Raw genomic sequence first — 27,393 nt, forward strand, 5'->3', positions numbered from 1 at the left:
GGAAATAACAAATAGGTATTTCATTTCCACGAGTAAGGAATCGAATTGGACCTAGCGCGCTTATAATTCAACACACATACAAAACATAAATCAAATAACAACTCAAACTGTACTCATAATATCTTATAACATTTCTGGAGTGGTGGGTACACATCTAAATAACTCTAGTGTCCACAAAACGTTCGTCCAAACGATTGTGGTATTTCAATACGTCTATTAGCGTTGCTAGTGCTCGTAGCTCGCTGTTACTGTACCAACTTGACGTCCAACGCTAAGTGTCCTTAGGCTAGTGATGTTTAAGATATAAGCGTTTAGCGAAAAGCGTTTTTAGTAAAATATTCAAGAAGACCATTTAGTAATATATTCAAGATTCCTATAAAGAGGAAATAAGCTATTTAATTTTTAAACTGGTAGCAAGCCAAATTGCAGCGTTTAGCTCCGCCATGCAACACACAATGTCTTGAATATTCGGCGGAAAGCGGGGAACAGAGTATCTTAGCACTAGGTTCCTGCTGCCTATTCTGATATATGTGGTAGCGAGAGGCTAAAGAAATAAAATAAACAATTGAATTTATGTAGTGACCCTCACAAGCGTACTGACCCTGAAGTCTAAGTGGGAGGTCGTGGGTTTTATTCTCATCCATGACAGTTATTATATAACGTTGTATGTTTGTTTTTATTTTTCTTATATATATAAAATAGATTGAATGGAATTATTTGTTTAAAATTACTATACCTAAATGCTAAACGCTTTAGTTATATCGTCCAACTCATTTAATATATAGTAATAAAATCTAGAAATGAAATTGCCCCACTTGTAATAATTGTATCATCGTGAAACTTGGCAATTATTAGTATAATTATTGCAGTTTATTATTGTAGATGACAGCAGCAGGTATAGCTTGTCTGACGAAGCCGGCAGTACCAATAATAGTGAAACTCTTCATAAAAGCGTGATATTTTACGTTTTTCTTAACTATATTTTTGCGGTGTTCAGTTACGCCATTCAACTCGCAATGCTTTCAGAATTCGGCGGAAAGTGGGGAACGGAAGTGTCTTAATGGGAACGGAGTGTGTTAACACTAGGTTCACAGGTTCCCTTTGTCTACTCTGCTATGTGCGGGATACAGCGTGAAGCTAAAAAATATATTAATACATATAATACTAATATCTAAATACATAATTAATACTCATTCGCCTTCTAACTTACACCGCTCATATTCTAAACAAGACTACCATATTCGTCAACAGTGACACCTATATCAGGTGTGCACTTGAAAAACGTCATTTCTAATTTAAACCTTAATATTAACTTTGTAAAGGCGATAATAGCGTATTGTAGATTAACTTTAGCATATTATATATGATTTGTATTCACCAGGCTTAGTTTATACATTGTATTTTATTCGCTTTATGTTTTTAATGACGGCACCGAGCTTCCTATAAGCTGAGATGACAAGTGCAATGGCGTTGGAAAAATTACTCAGATTTTCTTTACTTGCCTCTAAAGGAAAGGTAAAAGGTAATGGCTTACAATACAATACAACATTTGTATAGATTATCAATTTTGTTTTGTCTGTAGGGTTATTTTAAAAAATATCTATTTAATTGATTTTAGGTGGAGTTTTGTGTGTAATATTAGTTAGCATACTCATTAATTTTATGATTTTCTAGTTGAATATAATAATATGTGAATAATACTAGGTTTTACCAGCAGTTTCGCCCGTTTGGAGAAATGAGAAATACTAAGAGTACCTACAACAGGCAAATTGTCGCTTTCTTGTGACATATTTGTTAATCTGCTCATATAGCCTTACTTGAAAGATGAACTATCCAACACAAAAAGAATTTTTAATTCAATAAAGTCGTTTCTAAGAAAAGCGTGTTTAACCAAACAAACTCTCTAACTTTATGATATTAGTATAGTATATAGCATGAAAATTGTTAAATATTTTCATCCTCCTCTGAAATTCGACCGCCTAGAAGTCGTATTATAATATTAATATCGATTAGACATGAAATGGTAGTACAAAGTAGTTTTTTGTACCTCCCACCTGCTCAGATGGGATTGACTTCGTTTCTGCTTCCAAGGTCAGAGATGAATACAACCAGTTTTATTGTTCGTAAGATTATTATATTTTTACCATTGATAAAAAATTACAAGTATTTTTTTCCTATAGTGCTTAAATTAACACGAAATCTCTATCAAATATAAGGTTAAATCGTCATATAAATGTTAAAGCTTTGAGTGTGTTAAAGAATAGTAATATCAGTTTTTAACCTTAAATTGTATAATTATATTTATATAATTTAATATATATATCATTCAATATAGATAAAAAGTAAACAAAAACAGGAGAAACATTTTTTTTTAAGAAGCAGTCTTTGAAACATATGTACATACAGATAGACTAACTCTATAGAGTATAATATTCCATGTATATTTTCCATAAAATGTAATGTTTCATTAGCCATAATAGCTTACCATTATTATGAGGACTACTCGTCTGATATAAAATTCAATGTCAGCGAGGACAATGATTCATGCTCTAATTTGACACCTGGCCTTCCGTACATATAAAATGTTTGGGGCGTGTCGATGTGTATAAGAAAAAAGTTGTTTTTTTATACATTCATGGATAGCGTTTTTTGTTGCTATAATCTATAAACATATATTTTATTGTTATTATATACCTACAAGTAGTTTCTGAGATTGGCGCAATCAACCAAAGGTACTTATACTTCGGCTTTATATATTACGACTCTATTGATTTTTGAAAGAAAATCAAATATTTAATATGGAAGTTTATTTTTAATATGTAAGTGTAAGTTTATATTTTTCATTACACAAATTTAATATTATAATTATCGAATTTTGAAATGTAATGAATATTATGATTGTCCTTGTGTGTATTACACAAAGCCATCAACACAAAAAAATCAATGAACAGACAATAAGAAGAACATACAATATAATTTTTTTTATGTAGATACATATTTAAATATCTATACATATTTTTTATTAAATTTTTTCGTTGTCATGAGGAAACCGAATATTATTGAATGGTATAAGGAAATTACAATACTAGTGTGGGTAGTACAAGACGCATAAAAATGACCCAGTTGTTATGTAATAAGAAACTTCATTTTTTTCTTTATCCTGCCATTGAGAGTTTGAGTGAGAATTGTAAAGCTTCTTTTATTTGTACTTATAGGTAAATATACTTGTCGACGCCCGCAACTTTGCTTAGGTGAGCTTTAAACGTAAGAAAACTTTCAGTTCTCAAAGAAATTCCTAATAATTCTTCCTTAGTGTTTTCCTATGCTTCCTAACCTATGTTCTGTCTGGACACAATTATCACTTTTTTGCTTCACGCTGTATATATTTGTAGGACAGGCAGGCAGGGACAGAGGGTACAGAGTACAGAGGTAGTATAAGGACACTCCGGTCCCCAGTTTACGTTCGATTTACGAGACATTACGTGTTGAATGGCGGAACTCAACTGCGCGTTTTGTCGTGTTTTTACACATTACACTTTGTTGTCCCACTGCGCCACGACAGCCCTAACTGCTCCTTACAAACGGTCCACCCACCCCAGAATAGTAATGTGCCCATTATAGAAATTTCACTAACAAAAAAATTACCCTAAAAAAATTTAAAAAAAAAACCTTTACACCAACATATTTGTCCAAAGCGAAAATCCAGGCCACCCCAGTAAATATCTCTAGATGCTTACAAATAAAAGGAAAGTAGAGTTCTTTCTCTCGATTTGCCTTAAACCTGTAAAATATATGAAGATATAAAGGAAACAATAATCATATAAGTACAATAAAATTTTACTATCACTTGCTTTTTCCACTGTTTTGCTCTTAGAAAGTTATATAAGAAACAGAATTAATTTGCATACTATTTTAAATAATAGCATACACATTTGTTGATATGGAAGTGATTAGCAAAAAGATAATTTGTGTACGACGCGACGCATAATTGGACGTTTCACTTATTAAAATCACGTAAAAAACAAATATGTAAATTGTTAAATTAATTATAATTAGCTCTATAGTTTTGTTCTTATTGTAATTTTATTTAATTTAGATGTAACATTGTGTGTTCTGCATAAACGAGTATATAGTGGTTGCAGGTTCGAATACCAATTGAGTGAATTAATTTCTAGGAGAAATTGTAAAACGATGTGTCCTGACATTAGATTCTCTCTGCCTACGCTATATATAAATATATAATGTTACTGGATGGATTATGGAACGGATCTAAAACGCGCGGAGCGCGTGGCCAAGTTTTTTTACAAACAAAACTGGCGAGCAGCACCGTGTGTTATTTTACACGAACCATTTGAAGCCACTTTTTACCTATTAGTAACTCAAAAACTATTCTATCTAAAGCTGTCATATTTGGCTCAAATATTTAGACCCCCTACCTGTATACGTGCATTAAATTTCATAAACACAGCTCAAACAGTTATTTAGATAATGACGTCCAAAAATCGTAAATTTTTAGGGGGGTGACTGACCTATAGACCTTAATGTTAACCAAGTTCCAGATGACCTGGAATGGTGAAATTTAGCATCCGGTTAAGTAATTGGGTGTATGTAAAGGAAAAAATCCGAAACTAGTATTTTTCTAACATTTTCTTATAATTTTTCAATAAATAGATTCAATTACGAACATTTACTTATAGTGTAGCGCCTGCCAATAAAATAAGAGCAATGCATTATTTATACATATTTGCTTTTATTTATGTCACACGTTAGTAAATATTTTATTTGTTTTGTAGACTAACTTCACTATTACTTACGTAAGCCATCTAAAACAACACGATGCTTTCAAGTATATTCTAATATAAGATATGTCTCCATTTGTAGCTGAAAATGACTCTAATTTATGTCCTGAGAGAGCCTGTCGTCATGTGGACTTCAAGGGCTTCACGTAAACATATAATAATACTAGCGGACGCGCGCAGCTTCGCTAGCTTATTTAGGGGTGAATTCTAATAAACCATAAAACATGTGTTCAATGAAATATTTTTAAGAGCGAAATTTCAAATTTTATAAAAATCGGTGGCGATTTGAAGATTTTTCCTTACAAACTTTCAACCCCTTATTTGCACCTTTAGGGGTTGAATTCTAGAAAACCATGAAACATGTGTTCAATTAAATATTTTTAAGAGTCTGAATTTCAAATTTTATAAAAATTGGTGCCGATTAAAAAAAATCGATACAAACTTTCAACCCCTTATTTGCACCCTTAGCGGGAGAATCTAGAAAACTATGAAATACGTATTCAATCAAATACTTTTAAAAATCTAAATTTCAAATTTTATAAAAATCGGTGCCGATTTAAAAAAAAAACCATACAAACTTTCAACCCCTATTTCACCCCTTTAGAGTTAAAATTTTTCAAAATCCTTTCTTAGCGGATGTCCAGATTACGAAAGTAAACGTCTGTCCAAACTTTACGTTTCTACGCACAGCGGTTTTGGTTGTGCGCGCGTCTTACCTCAGTCAGTGAGGACAAGTCCTTTTATGTATATAAATAATAAATGGATTAACATCCTTAATTATTATTTACTAGCGACCCTATTGCGGCTTCGCCCGCTTTTACTACTGGATTATTCATATAATGTATGTTTGCAAAGCACTTAAGATAATGTGAAAATTAATTAAACCCTAATGCAACCCGCATTTTCGTAGTTTCAATAAGGATTTTCCAATTGTTTTACACAGCAAGGATTTTTTAGTAGGTACCGTAATTTTAAATCTGTGCTACTAATGTTTTCAAGTACTTTTTAAAATATATTTAAATGACTATTATTAGATAGTTAAATGACATTAAATAATACATTCAACTCGAATTATCCAATACGTGCAAACGCATCTAAATCTTCGTTGCTATAAAGGCAGGCGAGTTTTTTTTTTCGAGCTTGTGGTTAATGCTGAAGAGGGTATTCTGTCCCTGATGAAAAGCAAGCACAACGTGGCTGCCTGTGACGAAAATTAAATAGAATGCATCGGCCGGGAATAGAACCCGGGCTGCCCGCGTGGCAGGCGAGTATTCTACCACTGAACCACCGATGCGTGTAAGGCAGGCGGGCGCGGCGGACTCGCTTGTATAAGCATAACGTCACGAGGCGCGTTTCACAGCAAGGATTTTTTGATATTGTAACAACTTCTAAAGTACTTATTAAAATGAAAAACAGAAAAGACAGTTTTGATCTACATTAAATGGCCAACGTAACTAATATACTTATTTATATGCTGAGAGTAAGGGATAAGTGAAACTTGAGTCGGCACAGCTGATGTGTCAACGGCGGGATGTGTCAACAATTAAATGCGTTTTTCTCTAAAGCTATTCGCAATTTCGAAATAGTTTAAAAAGCAAATTTTATCTTCGTTTAACGTAGAAATTTAATAAAGTATTTTAAAGGATAAGGATTAATACCATTATGGAGAAATATCCCTCACAATAAAAAATATATTGAAATTACTATTTTTAGACAGAAATATGATCACTACACGTTATTCTTAAAAGATACGAATATGCTCTCGCGGACTTTTTTGTAGATCTTATTAAGAGGAACAATACTCCAGTACATTTTTTTCATGTAGTATTTACCATTAAAGCAGCGCATGCGCCAAAGTGTCTCAGCGGGTAGGACTTTATACACATTTATCGTATTTATGTTAATTTACATAAGAATGTACAAATAATAAACTATATATAAACCTTCCCTGAGAAATACTCGACCTAATGGTGAAAACCGCATCCAAATCCGTTGGGTGGTTTAGAAGAAGAAGAGTTAGAAAGTTCAGACAGACACAAAAAGCGACTTTGTTTTATAAGATACTAGCGGCCCGCTCGCGGTTACACCCGCGTGAACTATGTTATTATTAATTTCTGTCTCCATGACTACGTCCTAGTGACGTCTATGCAAAATTTGAGACTCCTAGCATTTGTAGTAACGAAGTTTCATACAAACTTTCGACCCCAAAAACAACCCCTTAGAAGTCGAATATTGCAAATTCCCGTCTTAGCGAGCACCTACGTCCTATAAGTAACTGCTATGCAAAATTTGAGATTCCTAGCATTTGTAATAACGAAGTTTCATACAAACTTTCAACCCCAAAAACAACCCCTTAGAAGTCGAATATTGCAAATTCCCGTCTTAGCGCGCACCTACGTCCTATAAATAACTCCTATGCAAAATTTGAGATTCCTAGCATATGTAGTTTCTGAGATTTCGTGATGAGTGAGTGACCTTTCGATTTTATATATATAGATAGGATAGGATTATAATTTAAACATATGTTTTAGTACTTATTATACTAAGAGTATTTGCATAGTCGATTAACGTATTTGATATTAAATTATTATTACAATATTTAAGTACTAAGTCCTATATAAGATCCTATAAGGGTTCTGTTTTATTGGTTTCGAGGTACAGAACCCTAAAACAGAAAAAAATACACTAAAATATAAATATAAAAAAAATAATTATATTGATAGAAATATATATAAAATTTAATAATAATATACTATCTGTAAGGTCAGTCGTGGCACCGGGGCACAAAGTCTTCTTCTTCTTCCTGGCATTAATCCCGGCTATTACCGGGGTCTGCCTTCCTACTTAACCTACTCCACTTTGCACGATCTTTTGCGTCCTCGGTGGTTAGACCATTGGCTCTCATGTCCTGCATCACGACATCCAACCAGCGCTTCCTTGGTCGTCCGGGAGGAACTTGTATAGCAAGGCACTTGCGTCCGACATAGTTCTTAGGCCGGCGCGTAACGTGGCCAAACCATCTCAAGCGACGCTCTTGGAGCTTATCCGCTACGTCACGGACCCCAAGACTACCTCGAATTAATGTGTTGCGTATGCGGTCAGACCGCGTTACGCCGCACATCCACCTCAGCATCTTCATTTCCGTGACGTGAAGCTCCTGAGTGTGCCGAGATAGTGCTGGCCAACATTCGCTGCCGTATAAAAGAACCGGTCGGACGATGCTCTTGTATATCAGCCCCTTGAGCTTGGGCGGTATTCTGCGGTCGCAGACCACACCAGTGACCTCCCGCCATTTGGCCCAGGCAGCGCTTATCCGGCCATGGACATCGTGATCGATGCCTCCAGACTCGTGCATAACGGATCCAAGGTACCTGAATTTCTCCGACTTGACGGCTGGCTCAGGACCTATAAGGATGGTGCACGAGTCCCGGCTCCCGCAGGCCATGTACTCTGTCTTCGAAACATTTAGTTTAAGACCGCCGTTCTCAAGCGTACCCTTCCAGAGGTTCACTTTACGCTCCAGCGTCAGTCGGTTCTCGGCAATGAGTGCTATGTCGTCGGCATACATCATCAGCCATGGAGGCTGGTCCTGGATGTGAGCCGAGACAGTATCGAGCACCACATTGAATAAGAACGGGCTAAGAGCCGAGCCCTGGTGAACTCCCACTGTAATCGGGAAGGGTCTAGTGTCGCCAACAGCAGTCCTAACCATAGAAGCGGAATCGTGGTACATGCCCCTGATAATCTCAATATAGGCCTCAGGGATCCCTTTGGATCGCAATGCCCACCAGATACACTGACGAGGCACACAGTCAAAGGCCTTCTGCAGATCTAAAAAGGCCACGTGCAGAGCTCTCCTTTTTTCCCTGTATGCCTCCATCAAAGTTCTGAGGGCGAAAATGGCGTCCATGGTGCCCGATCTTGGCTGAAATCCATATTGAGACTCAGAGACAGTACACTCTCGGCGGAGCCTGAGGTCGATCATGCGCTCGAAGAGCTTCATGGTATGACTCATAAGCTTAATGCCCCTATAACTACCACAATCTTGAACACTGCCCCTTCCCTTGTAAATAGGGGTAATAAAGCTAAGCCGCCACTGATGCGGCATCTTGCGGCACCGGGGCACAAAGTGTGTCTGTAAAACAGACTGGTTGTGAGTTCGATTCCCACTCGAGGAATTGAAATATTTATTTAAAATTATATTTCCACCACCAGGCAAAGCGCGGCGTAGAGTTCCGCCACTCAACACGCAATGCCTCCAGAATTCGATGGAAAGTGGAGTTACTGAGTGTCTTAACACTAGATTCTCTCTGTCTACTCTGCTGTGTGCGGGATACAGCGTGAAGCTGGTTTTATTTTTAATTTGATATATTGTCAGCCTACCAGCTATCTTAACAGAAGTAATTATAAAGTAATTATTAACAGTAAAAATTTAAGTAATCGTTAATAAAAAAAATAAGAGAAAAAAAGAGAAAATTAAAAATTACTTAAACAAAATAATAAAAAATAAATAAATCTGCTTTACGATGTATCCCACACATAGCGGGGTAGACAGAGGGAACCTAGTGTTAAGACACTCAGTTCCCCTCTTTCCTTCGAACTCTGGAGGCATTGCGTATTGAGTTATTCCAACAAAATAATAAAATTAGAAAAAAATAATAATAATTATATCAGATTTCTAAACGCAGCATACATTAATTACTTTCTAATCTGACAACTGTCATTTAATTAACAAAATAAAAACTATAGTCGAGATTCATAGATAAATATAATCTATTTTCATATATAATTAAATATCGTCTTAAGAGTAATAAAACATAATATTATTGATCATAATAAAAAAGTAAATATCTAATTATATTAGATATATTTTATTGTACGAAGGCGCTCATATTTTAATGGTTTTTTTGGCCTGGGTTTCATGATTTTACTGGTTTTAGGAACACTTGTGAAAACGGCAGAGAACGAAGTCGACCTTGGGATCATATCAATTCAGATTGGTACCGTCAGCACTTAATCCTAGATAGATAACTATATTGCACTTTACACTAAAGATAACCATACGTCGATTCAACGTGCGAATGTTTAAGTGAGCATATTTTGGATTATGTATATCCTAGGTTTATGAATATGATATTATCCCATCAAAAACATAAATGTAAAATGAAAGCCAAGTTTTGTAATAAAACGTATGCTTTCAGCGATAAAAGAAGTGAGATGTAAATGTATGCCAAGTTCAATGGTCAGTCCTGAAATTTATTTTTAACAATATAAAATATTTTATAACAACTGAAAATGCCCATTCTTCTTACAACTTGGAGACTTTATCTATGTGTAATATCTGATTCGGCTAGTTTTCTTATGAATTTACAATAGAATCTGAGTAGAATAGAATTTGAATACATTAATTTATATCGATGTAAATTCATTTGAAAACTAGCCAAGTCAGATATTACACATAGATAAAGTCTCCAAGTTGTAAGAAGAATGGGCATTTTCAGTTGTTATAAAATATTTTATATTGTTAAAAATAAATTTCAGGACTGACCATTGAACTTGGCATACATTTACATCTCACTTCTTTTATCGCTGAAAGCATACGTTTTATTACAAAACTTGGCTTTCATTTTACATTTATGTTTTTGATGGGATATGTCTTAATACTGGGTTCCCAGGTTACCTCTGCCTAATCATGCTGAAAGACCACTTTGGACTCAAACAAAAAACAATCTCATTACAATTTCCATACCGTAGCGCCTAGTATTCCTAGAAAGGTAACATTATAAATCCTCCTTTTTCCATTAATTACACGCTAACTGGTCTCCTCGGGGAGGCGTCATACAATTAATATTAGTATTCTAGTTCTCTTGAAGCTTCATTTGTAACCTATCAGATATACCATCAATCTATTTCATTTACAAAATCCGATAAATGAATGACATGCAAAATGAAATAGTATTGAAATAATAACTGCATAGTATTTTGTATGGTGTAATATATTACGTTTATGATTGTTAAATAATTGTATGAAATAATTCGATTTTAGGGTAAGGTTTTTAACAATTAAAATTTTTTTTGTATGAACCACAAACAACTAACGATTATTTTCGTTATTGGAATTAATTATTTCTCTTCTCTTTTCTTCTTTTTTCTGTCTAGAAAATTATTCAGGAAGTAGGGAACGAAGTGTCCTAATAGGGAAACTACCCTTTTGACTATTCTGATTTCTATATTTATATGCGGCATAATATTTGTTGCTAAAAAGAAGTATATATTTGTATAATTTGTTTTAGCATATTTATGGGTTCATTCATATACTTATTTTATTCAGCTATTTATAATTTATAAATAATCAAGACCTGAAGAATTAGTTATATTAATATTATAATTTTATTGTATTTATCATACCCATTAAACTCGGAGGCGTTTTATTAGGGAGGGATTTTATCACCATGAAAAAAAATTACATACAATACTAGAATATTACATACATTCCTAAATCAATCTCAATATGAATCACTGGTTTCCTCATCCAACTCTGTGATATGGTAAATGGTGGAAATAATCGCTAAATAATCGACATCTCAACTACTACGACGTTTAAACTCATCCGTTGCTCGCTTTACTTGCGGTTAGCTGGTTCTTATAACCACGTGATTACTGATATATCATTGAAAACTATTGCTCTATAAATATTTGCTGTCGTGGTGCAAGAGCACGTCACAGTGTCAACAAGGTGTTTTTGGATACAATTCCCATATGGGGGACTGATTTCTTTCCATTTCCGTTGTGTTCCGTTGTTCAAGTCGCATTGTCCCGAAAATTGACTAGAAACTGAGTATCTTAATACTCCTTGTACTCCTTGTGTACTTGGTATCCCCCAAGTATCTTAATCCCCCAATAATCTTTTTTTTCTATTGTACTCTTTTCCTAATCTCTGTAATCTCTGACCTGATCTGGAAAAACAAAATGCAGCGTTGGGTTCCGCACAATAAAATCTAAGTAGGTATTCGTAAATACTACAGTACAGTAATAAAGAAACATTTCAAAATTTCACAAAAAACTATATAATTCCTCCTTAGATCGAACTTACTACCACCTCCTAACTCTTCCACAGCACCACGAAGGCTTCGTATCTCATTACTTCTCAAACATAAGCATATGTGGTCCTCGCTCGCGTTGCGTGCATACGACGCACGTAATGAGCCGATCGCTGATTGATTGTTGCTTCGAAACTATTTACCAGGTTTGCGGTAAATGAGATGCTAATTGCGAAGGTTTTGTATAGTTTACTTGATTTTTTTGTTGTGTTTGTCTTGTTTTCTTTGAGATAATTGTATTTTGTGGAAGGGAACTTTGTTTTTTTTTACGTTTTTTTTGTTTTCAGCTTCACGCTGTATCCCGCACTTAGTAGAGTAGGCTGAGGAAACGCGAGAAACTAGTATTATGGCACTCTGTTCCCATTAATACACTTTTGTTTCTCATTTTCCGCCGAATTCTGTAGGCATTGGCAATGCCGCGCTTTGCCTCGTTACTAGCATAAAATATTAAATATTTTATTTCCTCGAGTGGAAATCGAACCTACAACCTATCGCGGTTATAGTCGCACACTTGTGGCTCTGCCACGTCATGCGTCACTGCCTACTTTTTGTTTAGATTTTAGGTTTAGGTTTAGTTTAGTTTAGATTAGGTTATTATTTACCTTTTTTACTGTCACGCATATTCAGTTGTTAGTAGAGTATTTGATTTTTTTTCTTCGCGATGTACACCGTATATATCAGAGCAGGCAGAGAGAATCTAGTTTGAAAAGCGATGGTTGTGGGTTCAATTCCCACTTGGGATATGAGAAAAAAAAGATTTGTTTAATTATTGCCCACGTTACTATTTATATCTCGTGAAGTAATAATAACAAAAAGACAAGTAAGTAGCATAATTGAAGTAGTAAGTGATTGATGGTAAATGCAGCGTATGGAACTTTAAATACGAAAGAATTCTAGATGATTAAACTTTTTTACGTTTTTGATAAATAACTTATACTTAGCATACCTCGATCTATTATACACATAGTTTTTTTTTTGGGTATGCTAGTTTATATAGGGTAGGCAGAGGGAATTTAGTGTTAGGACACTCTGTTCCTCGTATTTTCAAAGCGAGTGCATTGGGTGTTAAGTGGCGGAACTTAAGCCGCGTTTTTGTTTTGGTACCAGAGCGAAGAAATGTATACATTAATACCTTTTTGTAACTAACCTTTGAATGTTATATTCCTTATATGTTTTGAGTGCAATAAAGAATTTATAAAAACAATAATCCATTACTCCGAATGGGTATCGAACCCGCACCGGTCGCGTTACAGTCTCTCCTGAGCCACAACGGCCTCAAATAGTTCAGTTTTGCAAACAAATGTTCATTAATAGCAACAAATCAATGTGCATCCGAGTCATTAGCATAATTGCACCTATTATACGTGAGACCGAGAAAGGTAATATGATATTGTAGTTATTCCTTTGGTTTACGCCATTAGTAGATATTAATATTATTTTACTATACTTCAAGGCATTTTAGTTATCTGAGGCTGTCGTGGCGTTGAGGCATGGTAGTGGGTTCTATTTTCAATCAGGGGAATGAAATAATTCGCTCTGATATAAAGGCACAGCGTGACGTTGATTTCCCCAACCCAACACGCAATATTTCAGTAAAATGTGAAGAGGGGAAGTGTCCTATTAGGAACGGAGGGTCTTGACACTAATTTCTATTAAGGTCTGCCTACTTTGCTTTGTGTACAGTGTGAAGCCAAAAAAATTTCTAATTGATTGGTTTATATTCGACCAAGCCATGATAAACCTGAGGAAAAAAAAACTTTTTTTATATAATTATAAACTTTTCGTCTAGTACTTAATGGTTTTGATAAGTGATAGTATGTAAGACCTCCGTTATTTGATTGATGAAGTCAAGTACGTGTCAGAGTTCAAATGCCAATACACTGTTAGTTCAATCTATAAAATTATTAGTAAGCGAGGCAGAAAACATGTTTTTTTAAAAAAACGGAGAGTTGCTGAAGGAAATAGTAGATATTCTAAGTATTCCATTTTGAGTCTATTAACTTTTGTCCAGTGTCGTGTTTTATTTTATTTACTAGGAACCGAACCCACGGTCAGTCCATCTCTGTCCATGTCTCATCATCATCATGTTTATACAACTGTCAAGCACTGTTCTATGATTTTTTTAGGAAGTACACAGTACATTAAATATCAGTAGTTAGTACTTACACGTAAGTCTCAAGAACAACAATACCCAAAACAAGAATAGGAAGCCGCTTCTTATAATGGAACCTAGTGATAAGGTATACCGTCCTGTTTTCAAGACAATGCATGTTAACTTTGACAATAAAATGCAATATTTTATCCACAAGAGTGAAATGAAAATTAATGAAATATACTTTTGATATATGATCCCAAATTGGGATCGAACCAACAATCGTTTTCAGTCAATTGTTGTCCCACTGCACTACGTTGGCCTCAACATCGTTACTCTAATATTTGTATTGATAATTAAAATTATAGAGTTGAAGGAAGCTAACAGAGAAATAAGTATCAACATTTTTCTTCTCATTATTCTCTTTAGAATGGGAGCTATCATTACACTACAGAAAAAATCCAAGATTTAAAAACATTTTAAAGAACGCTACTTATTAACTATGCTTATTACAGGTTCTTCTGTATAATACTTACAATCTATCTCTGTGAGAAAATCGTAATATATGCTACTTTAATACAATAGGGTTGCCAATAGTTTTATTTAATAAGATTTGCTTAGAAAACGTTGAAGGTTTGATAAGACAAGATATTTTTTGTTAAAAGTGAATAAAAGTGTTAAGAAAATTAATAGGTCGTTAATTGACTGGCGTTTAGCATACTGTTGCTCACGAAGGAACAAGATTCATTAAGCAGTTAATTTTAATATGTAAACAATAAATATAATTAAATAGTTACAAAGACAAATTTCAAAATAAAAATAACATTCAAAGGAACATATAACTTGTGTCACAGTTGCTATAATAAAAAAAAAACTAAAAGTATTATACTAGCAACCCTAAATGAGAATTTGTAATGGCACGCATATTTTTTCTACTAATCTACGCTAAGAGTTATGTAATAGGTCGAGACGACAGTAATTTTAATTAAATCTACATACTTAAATGAGAAATAAAATAAATATATTTTACTCTTGCCGCTTACAAAGAATTAAAAAAAAGTTTCTGATTTCTGCAACTATGAAAAGGTTGTTTCTTTTATTTTATTTTTGTCAACTTTACACTTTAAGGGAGGATGGATTTCCACTATAGTGCCCGTCACGGCTCGTTCTCGGTCCGACATTAATCTGTCTAAAAAAATCTCCATCCACGCTGTATCTTGCAAGGCGCCAGGGCGTAACCGAACCTAGTGTTAAGACACTGCGTTCTCCACTTGCCGCCGAATTTTTGGAGGCATCACGTGTTGAGTGGCGGAACTTAATGTCGGAATTTTGCCTTGGTCCCCGACCGAAAATAATAATTCACCCCTCGAAAGTTCGAACCTTAACCGTCGCGATACATTTCCACTCTTGGGCCCCTGGGTCACGATGACGTCTAGTCTGTTTAAAATATGTTTATATGAGAAACAACGAGAGCATTCTTACTATCGTTCCCGTTGAGCTCAGGTCCAATTACAAATATAAAAATATTTCTCATTCAAGAATATGAGAATAATATAAAATACTTTCCAATTATTTACGTACTCTGTGTAAAAAATTGCCTTATACGTAAACAAATATGTACCAACAGAGGTAATATTGAATTTATACGGAACTTGGAGCTCAATTGCTTCAAAGCAATCAATAGTCTTTAATTTGTACGAACTAAAGGCTGTGGGCTTAATTGATACAGAATCTTTCGCAATTGTGTTAATTACAATTAATTTCAATAACATAGAACATTACAATTAAATGTTTAATTATATTTAAAATTAGATTTATTTAAGACGTCTATTGCTTATTTCGTAATAATAGCAGTGACTCGACAAAACTTGATACAGTTTTTGTTACAGCTTATTTAAGCTTACTGAGAATCAGATAGAAATCTGCCGAGGTAATTATGTATATAAGTCTACATTTTCCCCTTCTGTGATAGCTTTATTATTACTATAAAAAGAAGACACAAGTTGATAGCTCCAGAAAAAAATTGAAACGAAGATCCAACAATAGTTTATTGTAAAATAAAATGAAAAATGTTTTTGCAGTGATGTCTTTATTATTAACTATCTACATAAATAACTTATGCTTGTATTTTATATGGCAACATTACATAGTTATTCATACAAAAGAAATATATTTATATAATCGTTTTAAATTATAACAAATCATTTCATTTGTTTCAGGCGCGAGCATCAATGGCCTGAAAGGATGTTCAGAACGGCGTCAGTCGAGTCCGGGCCGCGGACGCCACCGGCGTACGCCTCGCACCCGCCCTACGTGCCACCCCGTTTCTTTCCACCCCGGTTACGACCACCGCCCCCGCAGTACTGCTTCGACGCCGCCCGCTTCGCCTGTGATGCATCTAAGCCTAGATACCTCGACGTCGAACGTGAACGGCTCGTCACTAGATGGCTTGCTGAAGCCAATGAAGCTATGGTCAGAAGAGATCGACCAAGGTACAAACCAAAAAGCACCGAGAAAAGGCCAGAACTCCCTGAACGGCGACATGAATGGTCGGACAACTTCCTGCTAGGACGGAGAAATGGTTCTGTTGAACCGGAAGAGGAGAGTAGTGATGTTATGACGCTTAAAGAGTTTGTCGATAAGTTTTCTTTGCCTCGTGTAGTGAGGTTCGAGGGAGAGGATAGGGCTGTGCTATTATATCGAGTGCTGGAAGCTCATAGACGTGTTGAAGCTGTTCCGCTGTCTGGGAAGAAGGGGAAATTGGTTGGAAAGCCACTTTACATCCCGGATTCATATGACGGTGAGTTATTTACATATTTATATAACAGTAATACATATATAAGATTAATACCTTCCTTCAGAAAACCTTCAAAAAGCGCCTCTATCTCCACCTCAAAGGCCGGCAACGCATTTGTAGCTCTTCTAGTTGTAATTTCTGTTATTTCAATTAATTTTAAACTACGGATCGTACATTGGTAGACGTGACTCACACTTGGCCAGCTTTTATTAAGAATTCAATTAAATAAAGATATCAACGTGAGCCAGTGAAAGCCTACGGATTATACTAAGTTACTTACGAAACGATATGTCATGTGTAATCTCGTTATATTTTTAAAAGGAAGTAGGCTCTATCTACTAGAGCTTCTTTGTCTGCTCTTATAAAAGTATATAGTAATTCTCTATCATATTAATGTAATAGTAATACATACTAGAATTTATTAACGGCTTAAGACACTCCGTTCTCCACTTTTCACAAGTGGTGGTTTATAGTGAGGTGCTGTGGCACGGCGCATCTATTCTAAGTTTTCAAGACAACATTGTTACACTAGGTTCTCGTATTTCCGTATCACCTAGGTCACGATCCCTGTGTTAAATTTTAATATTTTCCTTTGCATAATGTAGGTGACAATAAACCTAGCCATTAAGGCATTACCTAACAATGCATAATAGTCTGGCCTAAATATCTAAACGCTTGAAAACTACAAATATTCTTAGAACGATTTCAACACTATTGTCTTGTTAATAGAGACGAAAATCCTATTACAAAATTTTAATAATCCTGAGTATTTCTTTGCGATGACTTTATAAGGTGTATGCAAATTTAGTCCTAATAATAATAGTTATGACGTTCAGTCGTTCCTTATATTGATATTATAATAAAGCTGCTATAAAATAGCCTTTATGGTCATAGTAATAAGAACGGAGTTTTGAACTACGTAAGGTGCATTTGCATCATAATTGCAAAGTTGCTTCAATTTTGGTATTCAATGGCATATAATAAAGACTACTATAATATGCAATTTTTATATTATAAAATGTAAGATAATTCGCACGATATATGTGAAATATATAGTATACATGTGAAATATATGTGAAACGAGACAATAATGTCATAAAATAAATATATATTTTTATTTCTGAATCCGATAGTTTCGTCTGTGCGTTGTCCGTCAATCACTCAATAAGTGTTTTTTAAATATATAAATTTCCAAACCTAATATAGTTTCATATGTATTTAATAAATAAAATTTGTACGTATAGAAATTATAATTAAATTGGAACTACTAAATTGCTATAAACCAATTTGAATAATTGATTCAATCATAATACAAATTAGAGGTAGGTTTATAAACTGGGTGAGGCCCAATTCTAATACAAAATAAGGAAGCCAGAAATCAATGAAACAATTTGAAATTAATACCATAAATTAAAACAGTTTACCTACAATTTTAAATAATATTTAATGTTTTATATTATATACCTATGTATGTTTATTATTATAACATATTGTAAGGTCAACGCAATTAGTTTTGATGGATCAAATTTAAATTAGTTTACTATTTATGGTTATATATGGCCGCTTATATATGTGGAAAATAATAAAAAAAATATAAGGTCAAAAAGTAGATTATTTTTTTATTATTATTATTTAATTTATTTTTGGCTTAACGCACATAACAGGACAGGCAGATGGAATCTAGTGATACTCAGTTCTCCGTGCACCCCTCAATTGCGAGGCATTAGGTATGTGTTTAGTAGGTAATTGAATTCCGCCATTTGAGTTCCGCCACTGAACATGCAATGCTTCTAACATTCGGCGGAAAGTAGGGAACAGAATTGTCATAATAGGAACGGAGTGTCTTAACACTGGAGCCTACCCTGCTATATGTAGGATACAGCGTGATGCTAAGAAACAAAGAAGAATATATTTTTATTAAAAAAATATATTTTATTGTTATTATTAAACAGAACTCAATTAACTTCCAGTCAATCATTCAACACACTTATAAAAAGATACCGGATATACTACAAGTATATATAACTTAAATAAATCCTATAGCCTGGCCATTTCAATGCTATATACTAATCGGGTTTAATTTGATGTCAAACTGGAAGGTCTAAGGAGGCCCCATTAGAGTTGACCATAGAAGGCAAGGGTCGTCTGTGTCTGACGCTAATATAACTGATCGCTGAATGTGTGTATTAAAGAAAACGCCGCTAGCCTTGTGTGACTGTTATTTTGTATGAAATATATTTAAAATTGTATTAAATATTGGTATTTTAAATAATAAAAATAAGTCAAATATACAATTTTCCTACGCGTAAAGAATTGAACCCAAATAAAAGCTTCATTTTAAATAATAAAAGCAAGCCTTTTTTGGAATAATTTATCCCTAAAAGTAAAAGTTAAATGATACAAAATTCTCGATACTACGTAAAACCTTCAATAATATATTTTATGTAAGTTTATTTGCTGTCATTGTGGCGCTGTTGGCACGCGTCCGGCTGGACGCGTTGTGGTTTTCAATCCTACTCAATGGAAAATTTATGTTTATACTAGCTTTTACATGCAACTCTGCCCACGTGGATAAATGGAAATAACTAAGAGTTGTGAATGACAATATTATTTTGGACCACATGTACAGCGGGTTACATAGAAAGGATTAAGGTAATGTAATATAGCCCCAATACAAATAAAATAAACAGTAGTTCCTGAGATTAGTTCGTTCGAACAAACAAACTCTTCAGCTTTATATTATTAGTGCAGATTATTTCTCCAATTGTATCTTTTTGATCTAAGTTCTGTCATTCAACACTTAATAAACGAAAAGAAGAGTAAGTTATTACTAGTTTGTTTTTTTAATTTCAAATTATTGAAGCTTCAAATGTGATATAATGATGAATCCAATATTTTGGTTATCTTTATGGTATTATTAAAATAATTATTAAAATTTAATTTTAAAATTTTCCATGAAAATATGAATGTAATACACTAAACCTTTTCGAATCCTAGTGTCCTTTCACCCCTAATACGTGGGTTTGACTAAAACGGGCACTAACTCAAATAAAATCATAAATCGCATATGAAAACAAAAATGCACCGATATTATCTTAACGACCTAACAACTAAGTGTAGGTACTTCCTTGCCACATATGGCCTAGCTAATGGGACCGCCCACCCACGCTATGGGCCAAGGCTCTAGTACGAGGACGTTGTTAGAAACTTAGAATTTGCTTATAAAATAAGAAAGAAAAGTTTTCATTGTTTCTATTACTAGTGTTTTGTTTGTTCATAATGTATTTATACGTAAGTAATAACGGTAGTATAATATCATATTTAGTACAAGTTAAAGAAAATAAAATATATTATTGTAATAAAAAAATGTAACATAATACAACTAAAATTTCTAGTCACGTATGTTATGCATATTGCATAGGCAACAGTTATATTTACTAAATGTCATTAAATTATAATATTCATAAAAAAAATCGATTTTAGTATTAAATAACATTAAAAAATAAATAAATATTTTTTTAAATATAAGATTATTACTAATATTTTATTTTCAAAATTCTAGTCTGTATCACTTCTAAGTCAATTTCACATTCTTATAAATAAATACCGAGACATAGAAGTCATTTTTAATTAATTTTACCAATAAATATTTAAATGGATCAATGAACATTGTAGATATGAAACTCGATATCTAACAGAAGACTAGAAACAATCAAAACAATGATTTGCATACCTGTGTATGCAAATAATATTTTATCTATGGCGCATACAAAGCCACAAGCATCGATAGTTTTTAAGTGATTCACGAGTGTTGTGACCATTCGTAGAGTTGTTTTCCGGACTACTTTAATAATAAATATAGATGCAATTTTAACATTTTGAAAGAGAAAAGAATTAAGTGATATTTTACTGCATTTTCTATTGTCTGTCCATTTTACAGGCTTTGCGTGGAAGTTATGGAAATTGAATGTCTGACAGCTTGACGCTTTATTGAACATCAGGCAGGGTTGCCATAGAGAACTTTATCAAGGCGCTCTGTTGTCTACTTTCCGTCAGAATTTGAGACATTGTGTGCTGAGTGGCAGAACACCGGACTCTGTACTCTTAACTGAATAAGAAAAATGAATTTTCATTCCCGAGTTTAGATTGAACTCACAACCAAGGCGTTTACAACTACGCCACGATAGCTTCAACTGTACTAAGCGATATTGAATAGTTATTAAGATTATAAAGATTTTTTTACAATATAAAAACAAAAAATATATAAAAAAATACAGCCTTAAATATATTTTTTAATAAAATATTTATTTATAGGCAAAATCATATTGAACCTACAGAAAATCATTCGCACGCTACAATCATCCGAGACCCACTATCGCAAACAAACGTGCATAGAATCCACAACGGAGTAATATTGAAAAGATAACGTTTCCGTTCTAGCATTACTCGAGATTGGTACTCAGTACTACTGAGAAATATTTTGGTTTTTGAAAATTCCAATTGCATGAATGTATGGAGTGAGATATGGTAGTGACTCTATATATGGTGCTTGAATAACTATTACCTAAATACATATTATATACCTTCTATATAGTTTTATTTTAACGTTTTTTCTTTTCTTCAGAGAAAAGTTTTTGTTTAGAAGTCTATTCGGGCAGTCTATTTTGCCATACTTAGGAATTGCTATGAAATATTGAATATAAATACATATATTTGCCTGTCTTAGGCACGTTATAAGTGAACTGATTACTATTACCTCTACTACTTCTAGAAATGCGTAACACTGTATATCCATATCCAGTATAATGGGGAAACTGTAATGTTTTAGAATCAACATAAATTATTATTCATTAATATTTTCATTTTATCACTGATAACAAGGTAAAGTGCTGTGTTGTGTTGCGCCACTAACACACAGTGCCTTGAAAATTCAGTGTACAGAGGGGAACGAAGTATCCTAAAATTAGGTTCCCTCGGCCTTTCCTGCTATATACCTATGGCAAACAGGGTGTAGCTGAAAGAAAGAAAATGTGAAATGAAATAATAATCACTGGCTCCCTTAAAACAGGAGGTTCTAGATTAACCATTTAGGATTCAAATTTGACATACATATATTGCAGTTAAATAGATAAACGTTATATAAATACACCTAACTGCACTTTTAATGTCATCACTAGTATAGCCAATGGTACTGCAAAGCAAGATGTCGGTTAGAACAGTTAGTCCTATTTAAATGTTTTCTGTTACAAGTTTTATGACAGTTTAATGTAATTATGATTGTTTCCCTCTTTGAAATGATACTAAAAATAATTAAAATGATTATTAAGTTTAATCTATTTTAATATAGAACTGTCTTTCACCGCTTCAGTTCTCCTCCTAAGAAGCAATAGAATGTCGACTTCGGATGAAAAACGTACCATGGAGTGACATGATTCTTTATTCTTTTTATTTCTATGCCGGTTAAAGCAGGAAACTAGGAATTTATATACATTTAGGAGCTGACCGATTAGCCAGTCCTGTTTAGTTAAGTAGGTAATATTATTCTTTTTATTAATCATTTAATTTAAATAATGTAGCGCTGAGCTATCTCTCAACACGCATTATCTTAAATTCAGTTGGAAAGCGGAGAGTTCAGTGTTCTATATTCTGCTCGATGAAATCGGGAGGAAGATGAAAGAAAGTAGCTTGACAAAGGCCATAAAGTCCACGTAAACTTAAAGTAAATAAATAAATATTTATATTATTATTTATTTCACAGATTTTTGTTAAGAAATAAATGTTTTTTTGTCCAACACTATAAACTATCTATAATAAAGTTTATTTTCCCTTGAGACCTTGTTGTGAGGTAAAATAAAATTTTATTGGTACGTGTTTCCGATCGTATCGAGATAGAGGCGGGAATGCCATTGTCCCTCAAAGAGGAGGGAATACAGTATTTAGCTCACGCCAGCATTTCTGATGAAGACATTGTTCACGAAATATTCAATTATACGACAATGTGTTTACTAATTATGTTTTAAATGACGAATTTAACTAGAAAGTTGTTATTTAAATTAAGTTGGGAAGAATCGAAGTAGCATAAGAATTTGACTTTAAAAAATATTAATTTGAGGCTTAAAAAGATGAATTGTATGTATAAATCTTGAATTTGAAATGTTAAATTACGAATTTGATCCGTAAAAGTTTGAATTAAAACACCGGATTGAAATACGTATATAATAATTTAATTAAAATTGCAATATTTATTTAATTTAGTAACGTAGTAACTTTACTCACATTGCTCAGTGGCAAATCCACTATCACCTATATAGAAATACCCGTAAATCTCAACGGCCTTTTTCAAATTGGAAAATCGAAACGCAGTTTTACTTAGGCGCGACATTAATTACAATAGGTAGTGGTTGCAAAACTTCAACAATGGTTGTCTATGGGACGCTTACGCAACACCGTACAATGGAATATAGTAAGCAAGTAACTTGTGGGAAAAATTCACATGAGGACAACATAAGAACAATAAATATCTAGAATCGCTTATACGAGTGGCATTCGAGATATATGTATGTAGTTACTTTCATGTATTTTTTATGTAATCTATGTACATACCTGTTAATATGTGTGTGGTTATTTAATATTTGATTTGTTTTTTGCTTCGTATGTGAAATTGAAAATATTTCATGTGGAAATTGAACCTACAATCGTCACTTTGTTAGTCAGATGTCGATAGAAGTAACCAGGGGTGATTGCGAGTTTGGTCTGCACTCAGGGAAATAATTGTAGTAATTTCTTTTATCTGCTAAGATTAAGAGCAAAAAGTTTCAACAGATAGTGAAAAATTGAGTATTTTCGCATTTATTTCAATATAAAAAAAGAGAAAAAAATCCAATTCGTATCCGAATTTGAACCTACCTCTATCGATCCTTCCGCATTTGATAAAACATACAAGAACTATATAAAACGGAACAATTAAAACGATTGGAACAATAATAATTATACGGAACCAATCATCAGCACTTTCCTTTTCACAGTGCAATTTGTAGTGTTAATTTCTTATTGGTTTTATAGAAAAAAGAATAAAAATTATAAGCTGCACTTTAATCAATCTTGATTTCAACTAAAAGGAACTTCGCAAATATTCCGACTTCGCCCGCTTGCACTATACAATTATATCTTCTTTTTTTAGACATTATTATTTCCTGTTGAGTGTTTATATACTTTTTTATACTTCCTTATATGAATGTATATACTTTTTGACTTTCAACATTTTTTTTTGGTTTTGCAAAGTAGTTGAAGATCCATCTCTACTTTTACGTTGATTTATTTATATATTAGGATTATGCAGCTTATCCACAAATTTAAATATAAATATTTATGATAATAATAATAGTAAAGCTCGGTTTCCACCGCGTAAGAGAATTGAGTGGATAATTCAAATAAAATAGCTTTACATTTCCACCAACAAAGAGTGTAGTATTTTGTAATTACTTCGCTGGACACTACTTAGAACTGAGCGAGTACATTTCAACTATTTCCGCTCCATTGGTATTCCCGTCTCACTATTTATTGGTGGAAATACAAGTATGCAGTACAAGCAGATGAATACAAGTATACAGTAAGTATGTAAATATAAGTAGGTAATAGTATATACATGGCTTTGTATGCCAAAAATAGCTAAACGAAACGTTCTCGTTTCGTTTTTACCATTGGATTATTTACTACAATGTAAAATGTGGGATATTTTTGAAGTTACGATTACACAATATTTTTTTTAATATATTTACATAACTTGACAATTTTACCGTTTTGACAAAGTTTGGTAATGTAAATTTAGTAATTTCTAGTTTTAAAGTAGTACGATACGTAATTTCCTCTAAAAGTGGGAAATGATCAATCTTAAGAATTTTTACTGTGTTAATCACTTATAGATGTTACGTGGTATTGGCTACTAGTTTAACCAGTCACACACAGGTATGTCACAGCTCTTTATTTTTTATGGTGTATTTCAAAGAAGAAATGATAATTTTGCTTTTTTATTGAATCTTTACTTTTTTTTGCGGTACCATATAAAACATGTATTTTATATACTGTTTAAGAGGGAGAGAGAACTTAGTGTTCAAATACTCCGTTCTGTTTAGAAATATTGCGTCAATATGCGTATTATAATAAATGCCGCGTTAAGTTCCGCCTCTATTGAATGGCAAAACCCAGCAGGATATTTTACTAGAACCTATTTCCTAGTATAGTAGTATATCGAAGCTACATTCATTGCGTGTAAAATCAGATATCACACTGCGCCAGGATGGCGTCATATAACTGTAATATTTAAACAATACATACATACGTACAGATATATTCTATATATATATGTAAGTTTAAACTGGGTCAGAACAAGTTAGTTTCGGTTGTAAATCCGACTACCAGCAAGTAGCACTGCACGCTATTGAACCAGTAGCGAGACCGTTAATCGAATAGAGATCGATGTATTCAGATAATTATGTAATGTTTTTTTTTAGATTCACGCAGTATCCCGATGATATATATGTAGGTTAAGTGGGAACCTAGTGTTAACATATTCTGTTTGTCACTTTCGCATTATTTTCGTGATAGAGTTGAGTGTGCGGAATTCAACGCCGTGATTTCTCTTGTTACCAGCGCAAGGAAATGAAATTGGTTCATTCTTCCGAGTGGGATTTGAAACCGCTACTGTCACGTTTACAGTCAAATATTTAAATATTATAAAACCTACATGCGTGTTAATTCGAATAGTTTTAATAATGTCATTTATTGTCAATTTTCAATATATTTAAAATAATAAGATGTTCACTTTTTTAAAAGCTTTTATTTAACTTTTTACTAATATAGAGACTATTAAGGTGTATTTGCTGTATTATCCAAATTGATCATAAATAAACAGTTGTCGTATAAAGGAAGCACGATGTAGGTCAATATAGGTTATACGTTTGGGTTAACTAACGCCCTAGACTAGACTAGACTGGACTGGAATATAGCCTAGATCTAGTTTGTGATGTGAGAAATTATTTGGAGGAGGTATTTTCTTTAAGTTTTATTTTTATATATTTAAAAAAAGTTTTTATTATTTTCTTTCTTCTGTCCAATTAAATTTTTATACGAATGAATTTTTACTGTCGCATAGAAATAATTTCATGAATGTAGCGAAAGTGCTTAGAGGAGTGGTTTATTCAGAAGGCCCGTGAGTATTGCGGAACTCAACGCCACACTTTACTCACTAGATAATAAAAAAAATTTTTAAAAAATAAATATTTCACAGTTTGCAAAGAAAGACTCACCGTTATGAGTGCAGCGTGTACTTATTTGCGCTTCTAAAATGACATAAATATTTTAAGAATCTTTAGTGAAAATATATTTTAATTTTTTTTTCGTTATTATTTGATAACATCAAGGTCATTTCAGATACGAGATCACGTTAAATCTCAGGGGACGTATTGTTTCTTCTTCATTAAAGCCTCGTGAGGCATGAGCATCTGCTTATGTAATTAGAATCTTTTTATTTCTACTCCATTGTTTATTTAACACGCGGCCTTGAATTGTAATTTTGTTTGTTTTAATTATAATGTTAGCCAACAGCTTTAGAATTGAGAGCAACATGCACATGCTACAAATATTCACAAATATTTATGTACCTACTGTTGTTACACTTAGAGAATACAGTCTAGAAACGCTGTTCTCTGCTTTCCGCAGGAATTGGCGCCACTTGTGTCTGAATTTGCGGAGCTTAACGCCACGCTTTGCCTGAACGAGAGCGAAAAATTGAAATAATTTTAATTTAAGGATTTCCACGTTCAAACACTAGCCCAATTCGCCACGAGGCCACGAAGACCTTAGAAAGAAATATTGATATTATTTTACGAATAAAACATTACTTGTCTTATTTATGAGCTAGATTCCATAAAATATTGTCACTTTCAATTTAATCTATAACATAAACACATTAGAAACATCCGCCCAAGCCAAATACGCTCAACTGAAGTAACAGAACTGCCTTTCTATGTTTTTGATTTTATTTTTACGCTATTACCTGCATTGCAGTGTAGGCAGTGCAAATCTAGTGCTAAGACGATCTGTTTCCGCCTGATTTTCAGACATTTCGCGTTGAACGGCGGTACTTAACGTCGCACTTTGTCTTCTAAAGCAGGTAAATGAGATTTAAAAGATTAATGCCTTCAATGTTGATTTTAACCATATAATAAACACGTTACGTTCCAAACTATGAGACCTGCAATACCACATCCATTCGGCATATTCGTAGGAGTCGAACAGGTTGTCGATGCTACTTGACTCGATTATTTGATTATCGTCTTACGTAAAAACTATGGATCAGAGGTTACGTTGGCATTACGTCTGGTATCCTTTTAGTACGTAATAGGCGAAAAGTCAGAATTAAATGGAGCGTGCTGCAGTAGAAAGGGAGTTTGTTGTGGATTTAATATTTGATGCTAGAATTATAGGTTATTATTAGGAAATGGATAATTCTGGTGTAGTTGTTTTTATGTACGCGATGGTTTTGAATTCGATTTGTTGATGCTTGATTGTCTTAAATGTTCGCATAAAATTACTTATCATCAAGCA

At 33.5% G+C, this 27,393-nt stretch overlaps 1 protein-coding gene across 2 annotated transcripts in view; it reads left to right on the forward strand.

Moving 5' to 3' along the window:
- The window catches only part of B4 (imaginal disc development protein B4), a 106,402-nt gene that overhangs the window by 31,423 nt on the left and 47,586 nt on the right, over window positions 1-27,393 (forward strand). The window contains exons 2-3 of one of the 2 annotated variants that reach the window (XM_085194621.1): window positions 3,216-3,251; window positions 16,211-16,791. In XM_085194621.1, the coding sequence (XP_085050747.1) occupies window positions 16,236-16,791 (556 nt within the window). In that variant the 5' untranslated portion in view covers window positions 3,216-3,251; window positions 16,211-16,235. The remainder of the gene's footprint in view (window positions 1-3,215; window positions 3,252-16,210; window positions 16,792-27,393) is intronic. The other variant, XM_085194620.1, reaches the window with a different exon arrangement.

The sequence above is a fragment of the Heliconius melpomene genome, chromosome 12 (genome assembly GCF_056956725.1).
Source record: "Heliconius melpomene rosina isolate 202511_hmr_F chromosome 12, ASM5695672v1, whole genome shotgun sequence".
NCBI lineage: Eukaryota > Metazoa > Arthropoda > Insecta > Lepidoptera > Nymphalidae > Heliconius > Heliconius melpomene.